Source organism: Megachile rotundata, chromosome 3, assembly GCF_050947335.1.
Source record: "Megachile rotundata isolate GNS110a chromosome 3, iyMegRotu1, whole genome shotgun sequence".
NCBI lineage: Eukaryota > Metazoa > Arthropoda > Insecta > Hymenoptera > Megachilidae > Megachile > Megachile rotundata.
The window spans coordinates 18,241,445-18,262,721 of record NC_134985.1 but is presented as its reverse complement, the minus strand read 5'-3'; the positions used below and the strand labels follow the sequence as shown (position 1 = coordinate 18,262,721).

The following is a 21,277-nucleotide window of genomic DNA, read 5'->3' as shown; positions in this document are numbered from 1 at the left end:
ATTCTCAATAATAAATTGGCGCCAAGCTTAAATTTAAAAGGAATATTCCTCAAAGATTTTATTGCTATGAATATGCATAATTTTACGTTAAAATTATTACTCTGTTTGATTATAAATATGTAACTAAGATTTATGATAGATAGTATCAATTAACTGAAAACAGTATTATGTATTTATTTAACACAATAATAGAAATGTAAAATTATTATTCCTATAATAAAATGTATGATTTTCTCGGAATAATAACATTGTAAAAATTTAAAATTATCTATTTTAAAAATGCATAATAATAGTTCAAAAAATTGGACAGTTTTATTACTTTTCTGAATCATTGTACTCAGGTTAAGTTGGTTGAATGCGGGAGCATTATTGCACCGACGCTAAAATTTGTTATTGTCGTGTCGTATTGATTATTGGTCGTAACTGTGTTAAAGAAATATTTAACATTGACTTCGCGTAAAAACAAATGAATAATTGTCAAAAGAAAAGTAAAAGGAGTTCATTAATGCAGGAAAACATTTATTATTTTACTAATTATTATATTTCCATTTCATTCTTTTCTTGAAATCGACAAGTGACAAAATCGGTAATTCGTTGTTTATATTTTCTGTTTTACAACGTACGAATTATTTTAATTAATAAATGTATTTAAAGTGAATGAAGAACGATTTATAATAATACTTTTACAAGAATGTCATATGCAATGCCAACAATTGTTTCCTGTTAACATTGTTATACAAATAAAATGATGGATTCTGCTACTGAGTCAGAACATATAGAGAAGTTAGTGAAAGAAGCTGAAAGTTTGAAAGTACGCTTAGAAGATGAGAGACAGAAATTAAATGATATTACACGTAAGTCTCATAGTTCAATTGTATAGTTCATTCATTTAATTCTAATCCTACATTTGATTACATATCCTATAGTGAATAAATTGTAGTATTTAAAACATTAATGAAATAATGTTTTTATTTCTTTAGTTGCTAGTGTAGCAGATAGACTCGAAGCAATTAGTTATATTAACGTGAAACCACGACGTGTTTTAAAAGGGCATCAAGCAAAAGTCCTTTGTTCTGATTGGTCACCTGATAAACGTCATATTGTCTCCTCTTCACAAGTCAGAATATGCTTTCAATATTTTGTATACATCTATAAAACATTTTTTAAATAAAAATTGTTTTAGGATGGTAAAATGATAATATGGGATGCTTTCACGACAAACAAAGAACATGCTCTTACTATGCCAACCATCTGGGTTATGGCTTGTGCTTATGCTCCAAGTGGTACTCTTGTTGCTTGCGGGTATGAAATATATATAAAATTAATGAATAAATAAACGAATGATTGAAAAGTTAATTACTATGACAATATTGTAAATGACGTGTTCATCTTTTTTAGGGGATTAGATAATAAAGTTACTGTTTATCCTCTAAGTCAAGAAGACGATGTTTCAACTCGCAAAAAAACTGTTGCAACGCATACATCCTATATGTCATGTTGTGTATTTCCTAATAGTGATCAACAAATTTTAACGGGTAGTGGAGACAGCACATGTGCTTTATGGGATGTAGAGAGTGGTCAACTACTACAAAGCTTTCTTGGTCATTCCAGTGATGTTATGTCTATTGATTTAGCACCAAGTGAAACTGGTAATACATTTGTATCTGGTAGCTGTGATAAAATGGTTTTAATATGGGATATGCGCACTGGTCAATGTGTTCAAAGTTTTGAAGGACATCAGTCTGATGTTAACTCTGTATGTAGAAGTTTATTATGCTTATTATTCAATTATAAAGTATATTAATTATCTGTTAGAAGAAAAATTATTTATATTATGTTGTATTGAATTTAGGTAAAATTTCATCCAGGTGGTGATGCAGTAGCAACAGGTTCTGATGATGCTACTTGTCGCCTTTTTGATTTGCGTGCAGATAGAGAAATAGCAGTTTATGGAAAAGAAAGTATAATATTTGGAGCAAACGCTGTAGATTTCAGCGTTAGCGGACGTCTACTATTTGCTGGTTATAATGATTACACTGTAAATATATGGGATACTTTAAAGTGTCAAAGAGTTGCATTTTTGTATGGACATGAAAATCGAGTATCTTGTTTAAGAGTTTCTCCAGATGGAACTGCTCTTTCTACTGGGAGCTGGGATTCGACTCTACGAGTTTGGGCTTAATTTTAATAAAATTACATTTATCATCTGATATTGTTAGATTAAATTAAAAAAGTTTTTTATTCAATACAAAAGTAAAGACATTATGGTGTTAAATGTTTCTTTAATTAGCGTATTTTAAAAGCATAGTAATACATAAAACATTGTACTATAAGACTACTATAATAATCAAAACAGAAGAACAGAAACAGAAATAGAAATTAAATAAAATTAGAAATCGTAACTTTCTGATACGATTATAAAAATGTGATAGCTTGAAATTAATAATTATTAGGCTGGTCCTAATTGATAGTAAATCATGTAAACAATATATCTATTTAATGCAATACAGTATTATCTTATATCAAGGTTAATAAAAAATTAGTTCATGCAAATTTTGTATAATTCATGATTTCTAATTTTTTCATGTATTACTTCTTTTAATGTAAGATTATTAATATTTAAGTAAGTGCTAGGTAATAGAATGTAGGCAGTATGTAATGAAGTAAAAGATCACCGAGTATATGTTTAGCGTCACGGAAGTGACAAATGCGCACTCGCGTTGCTCTTGGTTGCAAAGGGTATTCGAACCAATAAGAGCCAACATGCGCAGGATGAATAAAAGTCTGCCACGTGATGAATACAATCTCCTCAATAACAGAAAGGTATACAAACTAGAAGATCACTGGATATGCACATTCGGTACCACAATTGTCGTAAAAGCGCTTGCGCATTACCATTGATTATAGAGTGTGTAGAATCGATCAAAAGTAACTTGCGCAAAGTGAATGAAAACTCGTCGTTCTTCGATAATATTCTCTCGTGAAAATTAAACACACATATGTATAGTATATGAATGTCTGACGGTGCATTTTATGCACGTGTGGTTATTAGTGAAAAAATATTTTATAAATTAAGTTCATTGAAAAATACAAATTTATAATAAGTAAATATATCGAAAGAAAGAAATATGCCTCAATACTCGAGTATGTAATATGAAAGTTCAAAATTTCGAAAAATCTTACCTTAAATGTTTTGTTCATTTTTTATCGAATGGTTTTCAATATACATATCTAAAATTTTTAATATTTTTTTTTAGTTAAAGTAAAATGGGGAAAAGAACTCTTTCCGAATGTAGAAGTTAATACAGAGGAAGAACCAATGTTATTTAAAGCACAACTTTTTGCACTGACAGGAGTACAACCAGAAAGGCAAAAAGTTATGTTAAATGGAATGATATTAAAGGATGATGATTGGGGAAATGTTAAAGTAAAAGATGTAAGGAGAAAAAAAGTCATCCACCAGTGTTAATATTTTTATTAATACTAAAAACACTATAAATGGAATGTAAACATGAATGTCTTAATAGGTTATCTCTTTATGTTTTACCATTTTTAGGGTATTACTGTATTGATGATGGGTTCCAAAGAAGAAGATGTACCAGTAGAACCTTTTGAAAAACCATTATTTTTGGAAGATATGAATGAATCTGCATTAGCTACTGCTTTGCAATTACCAGCTGGTTTGATAAATTTAGGAAATACTTGTTATCTTAATGCAACTGTACAATGCCTGAAAACTGTCCCTGAATTGCGGGAGGCTTTAAATAACTTCTCAGGTGGGCTTGCAGCTTCGGGTAGTATAACAATTGAACCTGCACAGGGTATAACTGCTGCATTAAGAGACCTATACAATAGTATGGATAAAGGATCAGCATTGCCACCTGTTGTTCTTCTCCAAATGATGCACTTAGCATTTCCAAGGTTTGCTGAAAAATCTGAACATGGTAGATTTCAACAACAGGATGCTAACGAATGTTGGACTGAACTTATTAGGATGTTGCAACAAAAATTACCAGCAAAGGCACTTAAATATTTATTTTATATATTTCATTGAATAATTGACTTAAAAATTTACTCAGTAAATTCTATAGTTATCTCAAAATATAGTACTGTTATATGTGTTAAATTTAAATTATCATATCCTTCTAATTGCAATCATAAATATAATATAATTGTAGGAAAATCCTGTTACTTCAGAAAATAGTGGACAGAGTTATAAACCTCGATCACTGATTGAACAATATTTTGGGGGAACATTTGAAACAGAATTGAAATGTATGGAATGCGAAGATGAGCCACCTACTAAAGGAAAAGAAGACTTTTTACAATTAAGTTGTTTCATTTCAACAGATGTTAAATATATGTTAACAGGGATCATGAATAAAATGGAGGAACAAATCACAAAAATGTCACCAACTCTAGGTAGAGATGCAATCTATACAAAAACGGTAAAAGATTTTAATTTAAAAGAAACGATTGTTTATTTAGATTTTCTTTTAACAGAAATAATGAAAATATACTTTACAGTCAAGAATTAGCAGATTACCGGCATATTTAACAGTGCAATTCGTACGGTTTTATTATAAAGAAAAAGAAGGAATTAATGCAAAAATTCTTAAAGAAGTAATGTTTTCGGATAAGTTTGATGCTTTCCCATTTTGTAGCAATGAACTTAAACAAAAACTTATGCCTATGCGCAATAAGATAAGTAAATATGAACATAATACAGAAGGACAGATTAATTATTGTGAAAAAAAATTAGACAATGAGAATAAATCGAAAAATATGAAGACAGAACCTTTTTCGTTTGAAGATGGTAATATTTATATATTAACTAAATACAAATTAGATATCAAAGTATTCTTAATAACGTATATACATTATCATGTTATAATTTCAGATATAGGATCAAATAACAGTGGTTATTATTCGTTACAAGCGGTATTAACACATAAGGGACGATCGAGTAGTAGTGGTCATTATGTTGCTTGGGTACGATATAAAAATGATACTTGGTTGAAGTGTGATGATGAAAATGTTAGTATTGTTACACTTGCGGAGGTAATGAAAACTAAGGGTGGTGGTGATTGGCACTGTGCATATGTTCTTTTGTTTGGTCCAAAAATTTTTGAAATACCTGATGAAGATGATAATGAAGAACCGAGTCCCAAATAATTTTTGTATAATGAATTGAAAAGACTAAAATAAGTGAAACAAAATTTCTATCTTACATCTGTTAGAAAAGTGTATTTTTTCTTTTTTTTATACAAACGAACATCTTAATATAATTTCACTTCTTTAACCTACCAGATCATACAAATGTCATTGATTACATACATAATTTCTGCATGATGTAAAATTGCAAGAACTATGCACCCATTGATTCTGTACGCTTAAAGAAAGAATGGCGATAATAAATTTCTAGAATTAAATACAAATTAACAATTATTGTAAATGATCAAAATGTTTTTTTCTGGCCAACAATCCAGAGATTATGATCTTCATTTTTCAATTTTTCTGTTAATACAAGATTGTTAATATTTAAGTAAGTGCTATGTAGTAGAATGTAGGCAGTATGTAATGAAGTAAAAGATCACCGAGTATATGTTTAGCGTCACGGAAGTGACAAATGCGCACTCGCGTTGCTCTTGGTTGCAAAGAGTTTTAGAACCAATAAGAGCCAACATGCGCAGAATGACCAAAAGTCTGCCACGTGATGAGTACAACCTCCTCAATAACAGAAAGGTATATAAACTAGAAGATCACTGGATATGCACATTCGGTACCATAAATGTCGTAAAAGCGCTTGCGCGTTACCATCGATTACGGAGTGTGTAGAATCGATCAGAGCTAACCTGCGCAAAGTGAATGAAAACTTATCGTCCTCCGATAACATTCTCTCGTGAAAATTAAACACACATATGTATAGTATATGAATGTCTGACAGTGCATTTTATGCACATTGTGTTTACTAGTGAAAAAATATTTTATAAATTACGTTCATTGAAAAATACAATTTTATAATAAGTAAATATATCGAAAGAAAGAAATATGCCTCAGTACTCGAGTATGTAATATGAAAGTTCAAAATTTCGAAAAATCTTACCTTAAATGTTTTGTTCATTTTTTATCGAATGGTTTTCAATATACATATCTAAAATTTTTAATATTTTTTTTTAGTTAAAGTAAAATGGGGAAAAGAACTTTTTCCTAATGTAGAAGTTAATACAGAGGAAGAACCAATGTTATTTAAAGCACAACTTTTTGCACTGACAGGAGTACAACCAGAAAGGCAAAAAGTTATGTTAAATGGAATGATGTTAAAAGATGATGATTGGGGGAATGTTAAAGTAAAAGATGTAAGGAGAAAAAAAGTTATCCACCAGTGTTAATATTTTTATTAATAATAAAAACACTTTATAATTGTAATGTAAACATGAAAGTCTTAATAGGTTATTTCTTTATGTTTTACCATTTTTAGGGTATTACTGTATTAATGATGGGTTCCAAAGAAGAAGATGTACCTGTAGAGCCTTTTGAAAAACCATTATTTTTGGAAGATATGAATGAATCTGCATTAGCTACTGCTTTGCAATTACCAGCTGGTTTGATAAATTTAGGAAATACTTGTTATCTCAATGCAACTGTACAATGCCTGAAAACTGTCCCTGAATTGCGGGAGGCTTTAAATAACTTCTCAGGTGGGCTTGCAGCTTCGGGTAGTATAACAATTGAACCTGCACAGGGTATAACTGCTGCATTAAGAGAGCTATACAATAGTATGGATAAAGGATCAGCATTGCCACCTGTTGTTCTTCTCCAAATGATGCACTTAGCATTTCCAAGGTTTGCTGAAAAATCTGAACATGGTAGATTTCAACAACAGGATGCTAACGAATGTTGGACTGAACTTATTAGGATGTTGCAACAAAAATTACCAGCAAAGGCACTTAAATATTTATTTTATATATTTCATTGAATAATTGACTTAAAAATTTACTCAGTAAATTCTATAGTTATCTCAAAATATAGTACTGTTATATGTGTTAAATTTAAATTATCATATCCTTCTAATTGCAATCATAAATATAATATAATTGTAGGAAAATCCTGTTACTTCAGAAAATAGTGGACAGAGTTATAAACCTCGATCACTGATTGAACAATATTTTGGGGGAACATTTGAAACAGAATTGAAATGCATGGAATGTGAAGATGAGCCACCTACTAAAGGAAAAGAAGACTTTTTACAATTAAGTTGTTTCATTTCAACAGATGTTAAATATATGACAACAGGGATCATGAATAAAATGGAGGAACAAATCACAAAAATGTCACCAACTTTAGGTAGAGATGCAATCTATACAAAAACGGTAAAAAATTTTAATTTAAAAGAAACGATTGTTTATTTAGATTTTCTTTTAACAGAAATAATGAAAATATACTTTACAGTCAACAATTAGCAGATTACCAGCATATCTAACAGTGCAATTCGTACGGTTTTATTATAAAGAAAAAGAAGGAATTAATGCAAAAATTCTTAAAGAAGTAATGTTTTCGGATAAGTTTGATGCTTTCCCATTTTGTAGCAATGAACTTAAACAAAAACTTATGCCTATGCGCAATAAGATAAGTAAATACGAACATAGTATAGAAGGACGAATTCATTATTGTGAAAAAAAATTAGGCATTGAGAATAAATCGAAAAATATCAAGACAGAACCTTTTTCGTTTGAAGATGGTAATATTTGTATATTAACTAAGTACAAATTAGATATCAAAGTATTCTTAATAATGTACATACATTATCATGTTATAATTTCAGATATAGGATCAAATAACAGTGGTTATTATTCGTTACAAGCGGTATTAACACATAAGGGACGATCGAGTAGTAGTGGTCATTATGTTGCTTGGGTACGATATAAAAATGATACTTGGTTGAAGTGTGATGATGAAAATGTTAGTATTGTTACACTTGCGGAGGTAATGAAAACTAAGGGTGGTGGTGATTGGCATTGTGCATATGTTCTTTTGTTTGGTCCAAAAATTTTAGAAATACCTGATGAAGATGATAATGAAGAACCGGTTTCCTAATAATTTTTGTGTAATGAATTAAAAGGACTAAAATAACTGAAACCAAATTTCTAACTTGCATCTGTTAGAAAAGTATATTTTTTATTTTTTTTATACAGACGAACATCTTAATATAATTTCACTTTTATTACCTACCAGATCATACAAATGTCATTGATTACATACATAATTTCTGCATGATGTAAAACTGCAAGAACTATGCAACCATTGATTCTGTACGCTTAAACAAAGAATGGCGATAATAAATTTGTATAAAATGTAATAAAATGTTTTTTTCTATAATACAATAAAATTGCAATTGAAATTAGAATAATGTTTGTTAATTTATCAAACTTTAAGATATTTATATATAAGAATTATAATTATTAGGAAAATCTAATATCTCAATACAAAGTATGATTACACTTTATCTTTTATACCTCATTTGAGGTATAAAACCATTGAAAATGCAATTCATGAAAATATCTTATCTCTGTGCCAGCTCTACCATTTCTTAGAAAAGGATGGTAATGTATTATTATGAAAAGATTATTTCATATATTAGATGCAACTGATTTGTAATATATTTTTTTCTCATTAGTTTTAAAATGTATTAATATTGAAATATAATAGTAAAGAAATATTAAACTCTGTAAAAATATTTTGAATCAATATTGTTGTATTGATGTATTTATATATAAAGACAATTGGATATAAGATAATCTGATAATAAGATAAACGAAATCTTATATATATGTGTACACCTGTATGTAAGACATGATATATTCTTATACATATATAGCTACAGATATATGTGGAAAAAGTAAAGTAGATAATTCGAAATAGGAAAGCAGTACAGTCTCAGATACGAACAATTACGGTTCTCCGTATTATATTTATCGTGTAACTTATAAAAAACGTGTAGATACATTTAAATTATATGCACGCGGATGTATACGTTTAATTACTTAAATTGCAATGCAGTCAAAAACAAGTAAAATACTTCAAAACTTTTTTAGAAGATTTTTCAGGTAACAACAAAACAATTGCACATATTTCATACTTATTTATTTGATCAGTAACGTAATATCATCATTTCGTGTAGACTGTTTACTTCACTGTATCATTTCTTAAATGATTCATTTAAGTTTTCAAACGTTTATATTTCAATTCAAGCTTTTATCTGTTTGAATAACTTTTCCAACATTAATGACTAAAATTAAAATCATAAAATAAAAGCATGTATGAATTGAAATTTCAATTTCAATAAAATATTTTATATAAAGATTATTTTAGAATACTACTATAAGTATTATTTATAATACGTTCAGAAATTTTTGTTATATTTTCTAATTTTTCAAATATCAAAATATTCAAATATTTATTTTTGAATATATTATCCTATTTGTTAAAACAGGAACATGTATCAAATAAATAAATATATGTATATATATAGTGCAAGCAATTTGCATCTTTTGTTGGGGATGGTAAAGGTTCGGTTGAGATCGGGTTTATAGCCGAACTCATCCGAAAGCAGTATTCCACTGGATACCTTCACCATGGGTGTTTTCACCTCTCTGTCGGTTTCTCGTGAAAAGTTTATTCGTCTTCTGTATATATTCTCTGGATAAATATAATTCTAGAAGCCTTTTACAATATTGTACGAAGTATGTTCGTTTCTTAATTATAATTTTCGATAATAAATCGTGTGTGTGACTTACAGTTCATAGTTCTTGGTATCGCACATGTGAAAATTAGGATTTTGACGGATCTGATTTAATGCAATGGCGACGTCGTTACTTTCTATTATGCTGTCTACGTTTCTTTTAATGGTGTTTCTTTTAATTGCTGTGTTTATAAAGACTCTCGGCGTTACGCGGTGCCAGTGCTAAAATATTGGTGTTGAAATAAAGATTATTTTTCGGTGTAAGGGAACTGATGTTATTGAAATATTACGATGGACCGGTGAAGCAAGTTCAAATCGAGCGGGCTCTGTTATTCGTACAGCAATATTCTTTTCTTTTTTTTTTCTTTTCAGGAATACATTTCATTCATACAATATATATTTTTTTTTAATTAATACTGTCACTAGCTTTTCTTGAATTGATAGAAAAAGAGACTTTAAAAATGATTGTTTAAGATATGAATTAACATTTTTGCTTCGGATTCTTCTTTAAAAATATGTTTTTATGCCTTTATTTTATTCTCTTTTAAATAATTATTACATCATTATATTCTGGACACAGAAACAGGGTATGCTGCACGTACATATGTCGGGTTATCAAGTGATCCAAAAATGATCCAAGCGTACACTCGGATGCAATGTAGATTTCCTTTAGATAAGGACGAATGTAAAGGGAGAAACTTCCTACCACTTGCTTTCGATTTTAAAAGATTAAACATGTAAATTTGAAAATTTTCGGAAACCCAAATTTTTAAATGTTCTATATTCTCAAATTTATAAATTAGCCAATTTTTAAATTCTCATGTTTACATGAGAATGAATTTATAATATTCCTAAATTTTCTAAATTTTTAAATCCTCAAATTCCCAAAACTAAAGTTCTAATATTAAGGACTTTTTAATTTTTTAATTTGAAGATATTCAAATTTTTTAGTTTCTAAATTTAAAAGTTTGTAAATTTGAAAATTAGCCAACCAAAAACCAACAAGTGGTGGGCGCTTTTTTTTACATCGACATTTTCCCTAGGAAAGTCTACTATGCTCAACCGTGTGCCAATTATTTAAACAATTCAAAGAAAAGTAAATCGTGAATAAAGAATAAAAAAATACATATTGATTTATCAATACCTAAATGCAAATAAATGTTTCTATTGTAAATTATTTTCATTACTTTTGTTTCTTGTATTCCACATTATATAAATTATTTTGATTACATGATTAAATATCTAAACATAATGTTGAGCTTCTCTAAAATAGCTGTAATGTTACTATGAGGAACGTTCAATTGTTTAATATTAAAATTGATGGCCTGCAGCTTAACTTAAAATACAGAAGGGCCATATTATGACGTCAAGCTTAGATCAGCGCGAACTTGACGAAAATGCGTATACTAATCGAGCATACCTCTGTTTTTATGTTAGTAGTGTTACATACGGACGAGATGAAGTGTCATTGCGTGAACGACTAATTAAGTAAACTTCTCTAGTTATGATAAATGATTTCTAGTGGAAATTGAAATAATTCCAAGTGAATGTTTACTATGTTAGATGTAGATGAAAGAGATGCAAGTTTCTTGAGAAGAGAAGCTTCGAGAAAAAAAGGTGTCGATTTTACGAATTAAATCGTATTTTAAAGACTTCTCTGTCATTTCTTCGTTTTTATTTTGTAGTGATTTCTATATAAACATTTTAAAAGCCAAAGTGTATTTTAGTGTTTATCTCCTATGTACATTTGTGTTATTCAAATAAGTGGACCCACAGATTAACAAGAAATTTTTCAATTTATTAACAAATTATAGGAAGACATGTGTATTATGAAAATTTTATATTTACATGACCATTCCTCAATATCCATGCAGAAGGATCAAACGTGAAAACATTGAATGAAATTTGTGACAAGAATTTTTGTATTTCATGATACAGTGACAGTGAATTTGTATATCGGACAAATTTGAAATTACATACAAAAAAAATGGGTAACTGTTTCAGTAGTCCAACAGACACAGAAAAAGAAAAGCCTGATAGAATAGGCAATCCTAATATAGAGGCAGTTGCATCTCAAGCTAGTCCAGTGCCAACGCCGCCTCCAGATCCTATTAGGCCTATGCCACAAATTCCAGATGCAGATGTGCCAACAGCAAAAATCTTTGTTGCACTTTATGATTATGATGCACGTACAGACGAAGATTTAAGTTTTAGAAAAGGTGAACATCTGGAAATTTTAAATGATACTCAAGGAGATTGGTGGTTGGCTAGAAGTAAAAGAACTCGACAGGAAGGATATATTCCTAGTAATTATGTTGCAAAGTTAAAATCTATTGAAGCTGAACCGTAAGTTACATTTTTTGTATTTACATTTATTTCCCTTTAAACCAAATGAATGTTCAAAAATATTTATGTAATTTATAATAAAAATACCAGATATAATTTCAAAAGGCATTATTTTTAATAATGTTTACAATATATTATTGCAATATTCTTATGTTGATAGAAAATAAATTGTACATGTTATTTTAAATGCATACCATTTAAAATACAAGTTCTATAAAGTTTACTGTTATGTATTTAATTATAAAATACATATATCAGTTACATATATAGATATATAAATAATATTACAGTTATGATATAATGATTAAAAAAAATCAATGAAATTTGTTTAATATTCTTTGTTATGTTCCCACTTAATAAATTTCTTTCTATACACCCAACTATTCAATGTGACCTTGCTTTCACTAACAGTACTTGTATTCTTTATTAACATGGGTAGCCGCCTTTGACTATCAATCAGTTTAGATAAGCATTACTTCCTTTTAAAGATATAAGAATAATATTATATTTATACTTCCTTTATTATTGTCGTTATTATTTTAGATGGTACTTCAGAAAAATTAAACGAATTGAAGCAGAAAAGAAATTATTACTGCCTGAAAATGATCATGGTGCATTTTTAATTAGAGATTCTGAAAGTCGACATAATGATTATTCCCTTTCAGGTAAGCTAAGACAAAGTTATATAATTTGATCCATAATATTATAATTGAAGTTTGTTTATTTTATTCCAAAATAATAAATCAACTAATTTGACCACAACATAGTAAAAGATTTCAATTATATTATTTTGTAGTACGGGATGGTGATACGGTTAAACACTATCGAATTAGACAGTTAGATGAAGGTGGTTTCTTTATTGCTAGAAGGACTACATTTAGAAATCTTCAGGACCTTGTTGAACATTATAGTAAAGATGCTGATGGATTATGTGTAAATCTCTGCAAACCCTGTGTACAGGTAAGACAGTTTATAGTTAAGTGATTATTACATGTAATATTATGTCATATAAATGGAGTTTAGACAGCTTGCTGCATGTATGAAAGTGGTTTTTAATAATATATCATTATTTTATTAAAGAATATGGTGTATTGCTTAATTACTTAATTTTTTATTGAAAGTATTTATCAAGGGACTTCTTCAATTCATTCAATATAATTTCATATCTTTTTTTAAAAGTTGAAATTTTAGGTTTTATTACTTTGCAGAAATCCCTTGATATAGCATAATATGCATTGACACATAATATGAACCTAAAACTAAAAGTAAGAAATGAATGCATGATATTATCAATCTTTATTGTACACAGATCTACAATATAGTTAACTTTGTGCATAGAATGAAGTAATTTGGATCATTATGTTAAACTCTTACATAATATTTGTACATTACAAGTATTAACATTTATGGCACTGTCTAAACTCCAGTTAGACTTTGCTTTAAAAAATGAAGTGATGTATTTAACAACTGTAACAGTAACTTACACATATTTTTTAATGTGATGTTAAAAATTACTTAATAGATACAATATTTTATTACTGTTTGTACTATATTTTTTTGTAATATATCTAAGGAAATATATTTTTAAAGATACTAAAAAGTGAAAGAAAAGACTTCTATATTTAAACATATATGCGAAAAGATTACTTGATTTCTTAAAATCACATAAATTATTAATTTAAATGAAAAATGTATATGCACATTCATAGACACATACATACACACAAGACATATATACCTATATATATTTATATATATTGTACTATACATTGTTATTACTTATTTTAAAAAACATTAAGGTTTGAAAACAGCTTTTAGTTTGATAAATAATCTTGCGAAGTTTGATCTCTGAATAGACTATGTTTGTTTCTCTGTTATTGCTTACCTTACCTCCCGCTGGATTTTCTTGGTAAATTGAATGTCCCAATATGACATAACATGTTAATTTTCTTTTTAACATAAATGCTTCCTGTTATGTCTTTGGCCTGTACATATAGCACAAGCCTGTCCTATATGGAATCATGTTTCAAAGACATTAGCTCATCCTTCATTTAGAAAATTAAATTCATTTTAAATTTCATAGCTTCATCTTAGAAATAGAATTGGAAGCACACATTTAAGAATAAAATAAGTTTGTGCTTTTGTGTTTGTATATGCTGTTTTGATGCATTATTCATTATGACGATACTTAATGTAAACTTTTTCCATGTACTTTGTAATGGATAACAAAATTCTATTATTAATATATGTGTGCTTAAAATCTATTTGATGTACAGGATATCTCAGATGTACTTTTATCTTTCATGCAAAATTATCCATATCTTTGAGTACATTTTGTATAGATTATACAAATGATAAGGATGTGAAATATTGGGAAAGACTGTTACTACTTTATGGTATATTGTATGGTAATATAAATAATAAGTAATATATTTTTTACGAATGTTTGAGATATGTTGTATATGAAATTTAATAGATCAGTTTTTTAAAATATGTGTTTTAGATTCTTTTTCGTGTTTGTACGCACATTAAAGAATTTTAAAATGGATTTTCTTCCAATCTAATGGACTTTACATATTTTCTGAGCAATTTTTAATGGGCTAGTGCACAAGAAATTCATAGTACTTTTGTCAAATTATACCATTTAATGACTCTCAGTGACTGAACTTTTCTTTAATCTAAACAGAAGTATTAACTACTTTACTACAGGGTTCTTTATATTCTTCTTATTTGGAATGTAATAACTTTAAGGTACTGACATTTTATGTTACAAAAGTACTTGAAATATGGTGCTACATTCTTGTTAATAATGTATATATTCTACAACAAAAGAATTATTAGCATATAAGTTTATGTCTTCGACTGTGTATAAGTGTTCAATTACTAAGTTCCTGAAATTATATGTAATTTTTATATTCTCGTCTATAGAAATAAGTATTATTGACTTTTAAAAGGTATTATACGTATGTCAGGAATAAATTCATCTACCACAAAACATGCAAATTTCTGTACATGAAATTTCCATACACTTTCTACACACTAACTACTGTATCTTTTGAAATTTAAATTAGATATTTTTAAAACCACGTGAATGTCAAAAGGCATGAAACTAAATTATTTACAGTTTGCTTTTCATCACTTGCATCTTGCATAATAGCCACTATTTCTTTTAGTTTTTTGTGGCATAATTGTTAGATTAGATATTTTGATTTAAACAAACTTGTTGTTTATTATTTCTTATAATGAAGTCATCATAAACTTAACGAGCAGTCATGCAGCCTAAGCATCATCTTTAAATGGCTTCTAATTAGGTTTGTATTATTAGGAAGTAAAGTCAGCGCTCCAAATACTTTTCTTTTAAGGAACTTTAGAATTTTCATTAATATACATATAAGTTTCTATGTCTTAATGTACAACATTTCAAAGGAATATTTGCTGTTAATGCTATGATTACATACTTATTTAAAAACAGAAATTGTAGAATTTAATAGTCATTGATTGGCACATACTTGATTTTGTTGATAGGTTGAGAAACCTGTTACCGAGGGTCTTAGCCATCGTACGCGGGATCAATGGGAGATAGATCGCTCATCGCTCAAATTTGTGAGAAAATTAGGGCAAGGCCAGTTTGGAGAAGTATGGGAAGGCTCATGGAATAACACGACTGCGGTAGCAATAAAAACGCTCAAACCCGGAACTATGGATCCGAAAGATTTCTTGGCAGAAGCACAAATTATGAAGAAACTTCGTCATGCAAAATTAATTCAGTTGTATGCTGTGTGTACTTTAGAAGAGCCTATTTATATTATCACAGAACTGATGAGGAATGGTAGTTTGTTAGAATATTTACAAGGTAGTATTAAATTGTATTAAATCATATTGCATATATTCAAATAATCCTTGTGTGGGCAATGATTTCAAATTCATAAAATTATAAAAAAGGAATATAGAATTGGGTGCCCGTGTATCCGGTTGCCTGCATAAGGATTGAATAATATTACTGAGTACTACTGTCATTTTTTTCTATAGGGAAAGGCAAGAGTTTAAATCTACAACGATTAATTGATATGGCTGCACAAATTGCAGCGGGTATGGCATATCTGGAATCACAGAATTACATTCACAGAGACTTAGCTGCCCGTAATGTTTTGGTAGCAGAATTAAATGTCGTGAAGATTGCAGATTTTGGTTTAGCTAGGTTGATCAAAGAAGATGAATACGAAGCTCGTGTAGGAGCACGTTTCCCTATCAAGTGGACTGCGCCTGAAGCTGCGAATTATAGTAAATTCAGTATTAAATCTGATGTGTGGTCATTCGGTATTCTGCTTACTGAATTGGTTACTTATGGTAGAATACCATATCCGGGTAAGTACTTTTATAAATATTATATAATAGTTATCGTTCAAATATAATTTATAATCGACTGTTTTACAGGTATGACAAATGCCGAAGTTCTTCATCAAGTAGAACATGGTTACCGAATGCCTTGCCCACCTGGATGTCCAACTGCGTTGTATGATATTATGTTAGAATGTTGGAACAAAGATCCAATGAAGAGGCCAACCTTTGAAACTCTGCAATGGAAACTCGAGGATTTCTTTACTATGGAAGGCTCAGAGTATAAGGAAGCATCTGCATATTGAAGTACTAAAATAATGTATAGTTACTGGTTATAATGTTTCAGTAAAATATTGTTAAGGTACGAAAAATATTCTATACGAATATACAACGAGAAAAATGCAGATTATTACAATTAATAGTTCATTAAAAAATCCGGATGTTTGTGATATTTAAAAGTATACATACTTTGTATTGAACAGCAGTCTTCTTTTCTTACGAGGTATGAATAATATCATTTATCTTTTTAGTAAATACGATTAAGATAATTCTTTTTTTACATATTCTGGCTGCCATAAAATTGTAAAGCAAATTTGTCAATTCACAAGTTATTAGAACAAAATGAGTGTTAAATTTTTTATGATTTAAAAAAGGAGTGATACGATTCAGATTTTATTTTAAGAAAGTATATTCTAAACGTGTAAATGTTGATATTAATATTATATTTAGACAATAGCCATGGAAGTTAATATTTTTAAAGTAGGAATTTGTTGTTTATAAATCTTGACGAGATAATGCAATTGTCAAAAGTATTATAAATATTTGATATATATAAGAAAGTCACAGACATTGCATAGCCAATTTATGTAAGCTTTCCATCTACTTGAATGGATAGTTTATTAGGATTTAAATTATACATTTATAAGACGGATTGTTATCTGTCTTGACTTATCATTCCTCCTTCAATTTCATTTTTCCCGTTTTTTTTTTCATTAACATCACAGCAATTTATTGTTATTAAACATTTAAAAATATAATACATAATATAAAATTTATGAGTGGCCTGTTTAAGTCAATATAAATATAAGGCAATTTTTAAAAAATATTTATCATTGATATTCATTAATTTTATAAATCTTTTGGACACGTTAACTCCGAATTATCTTGGAAAAAAAAATATATATATATATAAACTAGAAGCAATGCATCTAATCTAAAAATTATTCATAACTGTTCATAAAAATATAGTAAGTGTGTAAAATAACATAAGAAAGTATACAAGGGTATTAATATTGATAAGTATGTAAACTATTATTATTGACGATCGAATTTTTTTCTATTTAATCATATAGGATACATTTTAGTATTAAAATTACGGATTTAGTATTAACTATTATTAGACTGCTGATATTTGTGCATTTATGATATATTGAAGTCTGCGAAGTATAAATAAGTCGTGTAATTTATAGTCTAGACTCCATGATTTATATGTGTCGCAGGGAAATAATGGAAATAGGGATTTGATCAAATCACGCTTTGCAGACTTCGGCATATCATGTATGTATAAACAATCGTAATCTAATTGTAACCTTTTGCTTCGGTATGTTTTCATGTCAATTAAATTTGCTATATTAGAACTTTGGAATTTTTCATTTTTATATATTTGTACACTAGTTAATAATTAATTTATTAAAATGATGAATTTTTTTCATCATTCATATTTTATACGACTAAAAATTATAATTTTACAGTTAAATAATATGAAATTATGCAATAATACAGAGAAAAACATTAGATTTATAATTTATTAAATGTTATGAAAGCTTTTGTAGTGTTAACAGTATATAAATAGTGTATTGTATATGTTACATAAACGTTCGTTTAACGATGTATTGTCTTTATAGATTTGTATTTTGTTTTTATGAAGGAGTTCATTATTTTGATACATTTGTTTAATCACGCAATTTTATGCAAACGTCTATCACATTCATAAAAAGACATTACATATTTATGAAAGATAAAATTATCCTTATCAAAACAATTTGTCTAGTCGGAAACTACTATTCTGTCGCATTTGATAGAATATTTCCGCAAGTATTTCCATAATTTTAAATACAATTAAAATGTAAAACATGTACTGCCAAATAAATATGTGGATATATCTGTATATTAATATTAATATTAGACAAAAAATAGCTTAAATGCATTGTTTCTTGTAAACATTATTTGGTTCAATAGTTTATCTGTACTACATCTTACAGAAAAATAGTTGAAGTTTAAATGGAATGAATAATAATATACATATTTTGTAAATTTAAATTAAGAAGAAACCTGTACTAATTTGGTGATTAATTTTGAAAAATTATGTTATTGCTTTACAAAATTATATTATTCTCTGCAAATAATATTGAAATTGATGGTAATAAAAAATTTAAAGATCGGTTTTGTAGAATATGTTAGGTTATTTGTACAAAAACAAAGTTTTATATAAGCGTATATTTATATTTTGTACAGTTTTATTTGGATGTAATGAAATGCTCTTTTATATATAGGTTTCATTAATACATAAAATATCTACATAATTTTTATACAAAAGAACTAATTTGTTTATTGATGACTGTTTTATTTAAAAAAAAACACACAGAGGATATGCTGGTATATAAGTATTAATCGTGTGAAGTGTTAATTAAATAATCCTCTGTCTCGAAAAAAAAACTTTTTGAAAATAAATGTAACAACTATAACATCGTTACTAAAATAACATTGTCATTAAAATTATTCATATATGAGTGTATTATGTAACAGTTATTATATTATATACAACTTTATAATTTTATACGTATGGATACAAACATACATACATACATACATACATACAATATATATAAATATTACTTGTGTAATTACTTCTACATGCACATATAAATATTCATAGTTAGTATATAAATATACATATATATATATATATTCATATATATATACATATATATGAAATACGTTCACATATATATGTATACATATACATATACATACATCGCATGTTCATAAATATTATACAAAGCAATTCTAATTTTTTTCTTTGTAATTTCTTACATTCCTTGCTATTTTACATTCCTCCTCCATTTCCAAATATCTCTGTAACACGTATTTTGTATGGATTAAATTATTGTTCATTTATAACTTTGCCTTCAATGAATTTTTATTTTTGATAGTAGTATCCTATGGTGTAAATATTTTATAAAATAAAGAAGAGAAATACTATCAAATTTTAAAAAGTTTTGTAATATAGTGCTGACACCTATAATGGAACCTCTTTTTTCATAATTTAGATTTCAGATTTTAAATTTGAATTTTTGAAACGAGGTCTTGAAAATTTTTCAATCTTCGAATTTGTAGTTTAGAAAATTTCTAATATCCATTAGTTTTCACGAATATTGGACCTTTTCTTATATCGCCGTTTTCAGTAAGGAGAACAACCTATATACGACAATTCGCTACTATTCCCCTACGTCGCCATTTTCTCTAGGGAATAACTAGAATGCTCTTGTTTATATAGTTTAAGAGTAATGAAATTCACTAGATCGAGCGGTGTGAAGTTAGTCGAATGTTCTCTGTCTACTTACTGGGGTTTTGGTTAGGAGAGACAAGGACGGTAAATAGGATGTTACGAGAAAACACGCATTCTCCCATCCCAAACGACTCTGCGAAGAAGTAATATTTCGACATGATTTCTTTTGCATACTACTCTCAGAGGTTTAATCTAGGTCGCTCTCGGGGCCGATTTTGGAAAAATGGGACGTGAAAAATTTTCTTCTATAAGAAATGTCAGTTTTCAGTGCATAAAATTGTTTTGGACAAAATTGCAAAATCGGCTCCGAGAGCGACCTACATTAACCTTCCGACAATAGTATGCAAAAGAAATCATGTCGAAATATTACTTTTTCGCAGAGGCGTTTGGGATGGGAGAATGCGATACATCCGAGCCGTTTGAATAACAACATGGCCGCTGGCATATCGCGCGGCTTGGTGCTGACTGGGTTCAGGACTGGCTATACGTACATACATATGGCACCCCAGAGGGTACCGCTGAAAGGGCCCACCATTAAAAAATAGTTTGCATCAAAACTAATAGCAATCGTATCATGATATTTTCTTTTCAAATGTATCATGTGCAAACACAAAATATTAATTCCAGAAATAATATATAATAAATTAGTTATGTTTTATGTTTTTTTAACAATTTTCCCGATCTTTTCTATGATATACAAATTATTTCCTTTTGAACGAATAGGAAATTATAACGAACAAATAATGAAATTAACACACTAATAAGTTAACGAAGTGATATCTTAAAAATAATAGTAAAAAATAAAGAGCAATCTTTATGGAGCGCCAATCTACGACAAAGTTTGAAAATCATATATGACACTCGGTTACACCTTGCTCTTTATTCACTTTTCTATCGATTATTGCGAAATGAGCACGTTTAAAATATTATACTTCTTTATTTTATTCTTTCGTAGCAATAGCCGATACAGAACTGTCGTCAACGATACAATTCATCCTGATGACACACTCATTCTTTACTGCGAAGAAACGTCTCATTGGAAGGGGAATTGCATTTGTACACAACACATGAACAGTCATAACCTGCCTCACTATTTCGATTTTTATTTTCATAATACGTAATTAATATTGTACGTGATTAGGATCTCTATTACATGTATTAAATATTATTGTACATGTATGCTATTAATTGCAGATGTTTTATATCTTGTAAATAACAATTATTTAAAAACACTTTGAATTTATTTTAATATTATTACTGTTAAATAATCAGGATCGGAAAAA

The 21,277-nt window shown here is 28.4% G+C and overlaps 4 protein-coding genes across 21 annotated transcripts; all 4 read left to right on the top strand.

Moving 5' to 3' along the window:
- Positions 1-324: 324 nt before the first annotated feature.
- Gbeta5 (guanine nucleotide-binding protein subunit beta-5) lies at positions 325-2,282 on the top strand. 2 transcript variants are annotated; one of them, XM_012290750.2, is made up of 6 exons: positions 325-586; positions 655-854; positions 981-1,117; positions 1,184-1,302; positions 1,399-1,756; positions 1,853-2,282. In XM_012290750.2, exons 2-6 carry the CDS (start codon positions 746-748, stop codon positions 2,180-2,182), a joined length of 1,053 nt encoding a protein of 350 aa, XP_012146140.1. In that variant the 5' UTR covers positions 325-586; positions 655-745; the 3' UTR covers positions 2,183-2,282. The 2 variants fall into 2 exon arrangements, with proteins under 2 accessions (XP_012146140.1, XP_003705651.2); XM_003705603.3 differs by having other exon boundaries at positions 325-854.
- Positions 2,283-2,677: 395 nt separating this feature from the next.
- LOC100879014 (ubiquitin carboxyl-terminal hydrolase 14) lies at positions 2,678-5,455 on the top strand. Of its 2 annotated transcripts, none has more exons than XM_012290751.2 (6): positions 2,678-2,823; positions 3,258-3,436; positions 3,557-4,021; positions 4,179-4,448; positions 4,528-4,816; positions 4,901-5,455. In XM_012290751.2, the coding sequence occupies exons 2-6, from the start codon at positions 3,320-3,322 to the stop codon at positions 5,173-5,175; spliced, it is 1,416 nt and encodes a 471-aa protein (XP_012146141.2). In that variant the 5' UTR covers positions 2,678-2,823; positions 3,258-3,319; the 3' UTR covers positions 5,176-5,455. The 2 variants fall into 2 exon arrangements, with proteins under 2 accessions (XP_012146141.2, XP_003705647.2); XM_003705599.3 differs by lacking the exon at positions 2,678-2,823 and adding an exon at positions 3,004-3,144.
- Positions 3,021-8,410, top strand: Usp14 (ubiquitin specific protease 14). Of its 3 annotated transcripts, none has more exons than XM_076529481.1 (6): positions 3,021-3,144; positions 6,181-6,359; positions 6,482-6,946; positions 7,104-7,373; positions 7,453-7,741; positions 7,826-8,410. In XM_076529481.1, exons 1-6 carry the CDS (start codon positions 3,129-3,131, stop codon positions 8,095-8,097), a joined length of 1,491 nt encoding a protein of 496 aa, XP_076385596.1. In that variant the 5' UTR covers positions 3,021-3,128; the 3' UTR covers positions 8,098-8,410. The 3 variants fall into 3 exon arrangements, with proteins under 3 accessions (XP_076385596.1, XP_003705623.1, XP_012146142.1); XM_003705575.3 differs by lacking the exon at positions 3,021-3,144 and adding an exon at positions 5,557-6,067; XM_012290752.2 differs by lacking the exon at positions 3,021-3,144 and adding an exon at positions 5,578-5,745.
- A 537-nt stretch (positions 8,411-8,947) lies between these two features.
- Src42A (Tyrosine-protein kinase Src42A) lies at positions 8,948-18,593 on the top strand. Of its 14 annotated transcripts, none has more exons than XM_076529472.1 (7): positions 8,948-9,107; positions 11,747-12,088; positions 12,632-12,753; positions 12,885-13,048; positions 15,614-15,941; positions 16,118-16,453; positions 16,523-18,593. In XM_076529472.1, exons 1-7 carry the CDS (start codon positions 9,055-9,057, stop codon positions 16,729-16,731), a joined length of 1,554 nt encoding a protein of 517 aa, XP_076385587.1. In that variant the 5' UTR covers positions 8,948-9,054; the 3' UTR covers positions 16,732-18,593. The 14 variants fall into 14 exon arrangements, with proteins under 14 accessions (XP_076385587.1, XP_076385594.1, XP_076385591.1 ...); XM_076529479.1 differs by lacking the exon at positions 8,948-9,107 and adding an exon at positions 9,599-10,002 and having other exon boundaries at positions 11,617-12,088; XM_076529476.1 differs by lacking the exon at positions 8,948-9,107 and adding an exon at positions 9,599-10,002 and having other exon boundaries at positions 11,428-12,088.
- The last annotated feature ends 2,684 nt before the right edge of the window (positions 18,594-21,277 follow it).

What these genes read in the sequence shown, in the direction of transcription:
- Gbeta5 (XM_012290750.2), top strand. Translation starts at nt 746, where the DNA reads ATGATGGATTCTGCTACTGAGTCAGAACATATAGAGAAGTTAGTGAAA. An exon ending in ATATTGTCTCCTCTTCACAA is followed by an intron (nt 1,118 to 1,183) that starts GTCAGAATATGC and finishes AAATTGTTTTAG; the next exon opens with GATGGTAAAATGATAATATG. An exon ending in ATCAGTCTGATGTTAACTCT is followed by an intron (nt 1,757 to 1,852) that starts GTATGTAGAAGT and finishes TATTGAATTTAG; the next exon opens with GTAAAATTTCATCCAGGTGG.
- LOC100879014 (XM_003705599.3), top strand. An exon ending in ATGCAATCTATACAAAAACG is followed by an intron (nt 4,449 to 4,527) that starts GTAAAAGATTTT and finishes TATACTTTACAG; the next exon opens with TCAAGAATTAGCAGATTACC. An exon ending in ACCTTTTTCGTTTGAAGATG is followed by an intron (nt 4,817 to 4,900) that starts GTAATATTTATA and finishes TTATAATTTCAG; the next exon opens with ATATAGGATCAAATAACAGT.
- Usp14 (XM_076529481.1), top strand. An exon ending in GGAATGTTAAAGTAAAAGAT is followed by an intron (nt 6,360 to 6,481) that starts GTAAGGAGAAAA and finishes TACCATTTTTAG; the next exon opens with GGTATTACTGTATTAATGAT. An exon ending in AACAAAAATTACCAGCAAAG is followed by an intron (nt 6,947 to 7,103) that starts GCACTTAAATAT and finishes ATATAATTGTAG; the next exon opens with GAAAATCCTGTTACTTCAGA.
- Src42A (XM_076529472.1), top strand. Translation starts at nt 9,055, where the DNA reads ATGCAGTCAAAAACAAGTAAAATACTTCAAAACTTTTTTAGAAGATTT. An exon ending in TTTTTTAGAAGATTTTTCAG is followed by an intron (nt 9,108 to 11,746) that starts GTAACAACAAAA and finishes TAACTGTTTCAG; the next exon opens with TAGTCCAACAGACACAGAAA. An exon ending in AAATCTATTGAAGCTGAACC is followed by an intron (nt 12,089 to 12,631) that starts GTAAGTTACATT and finishes TTATTATTTTAG; the next exon opens with ATGGTACTTCAGAAAAATTA.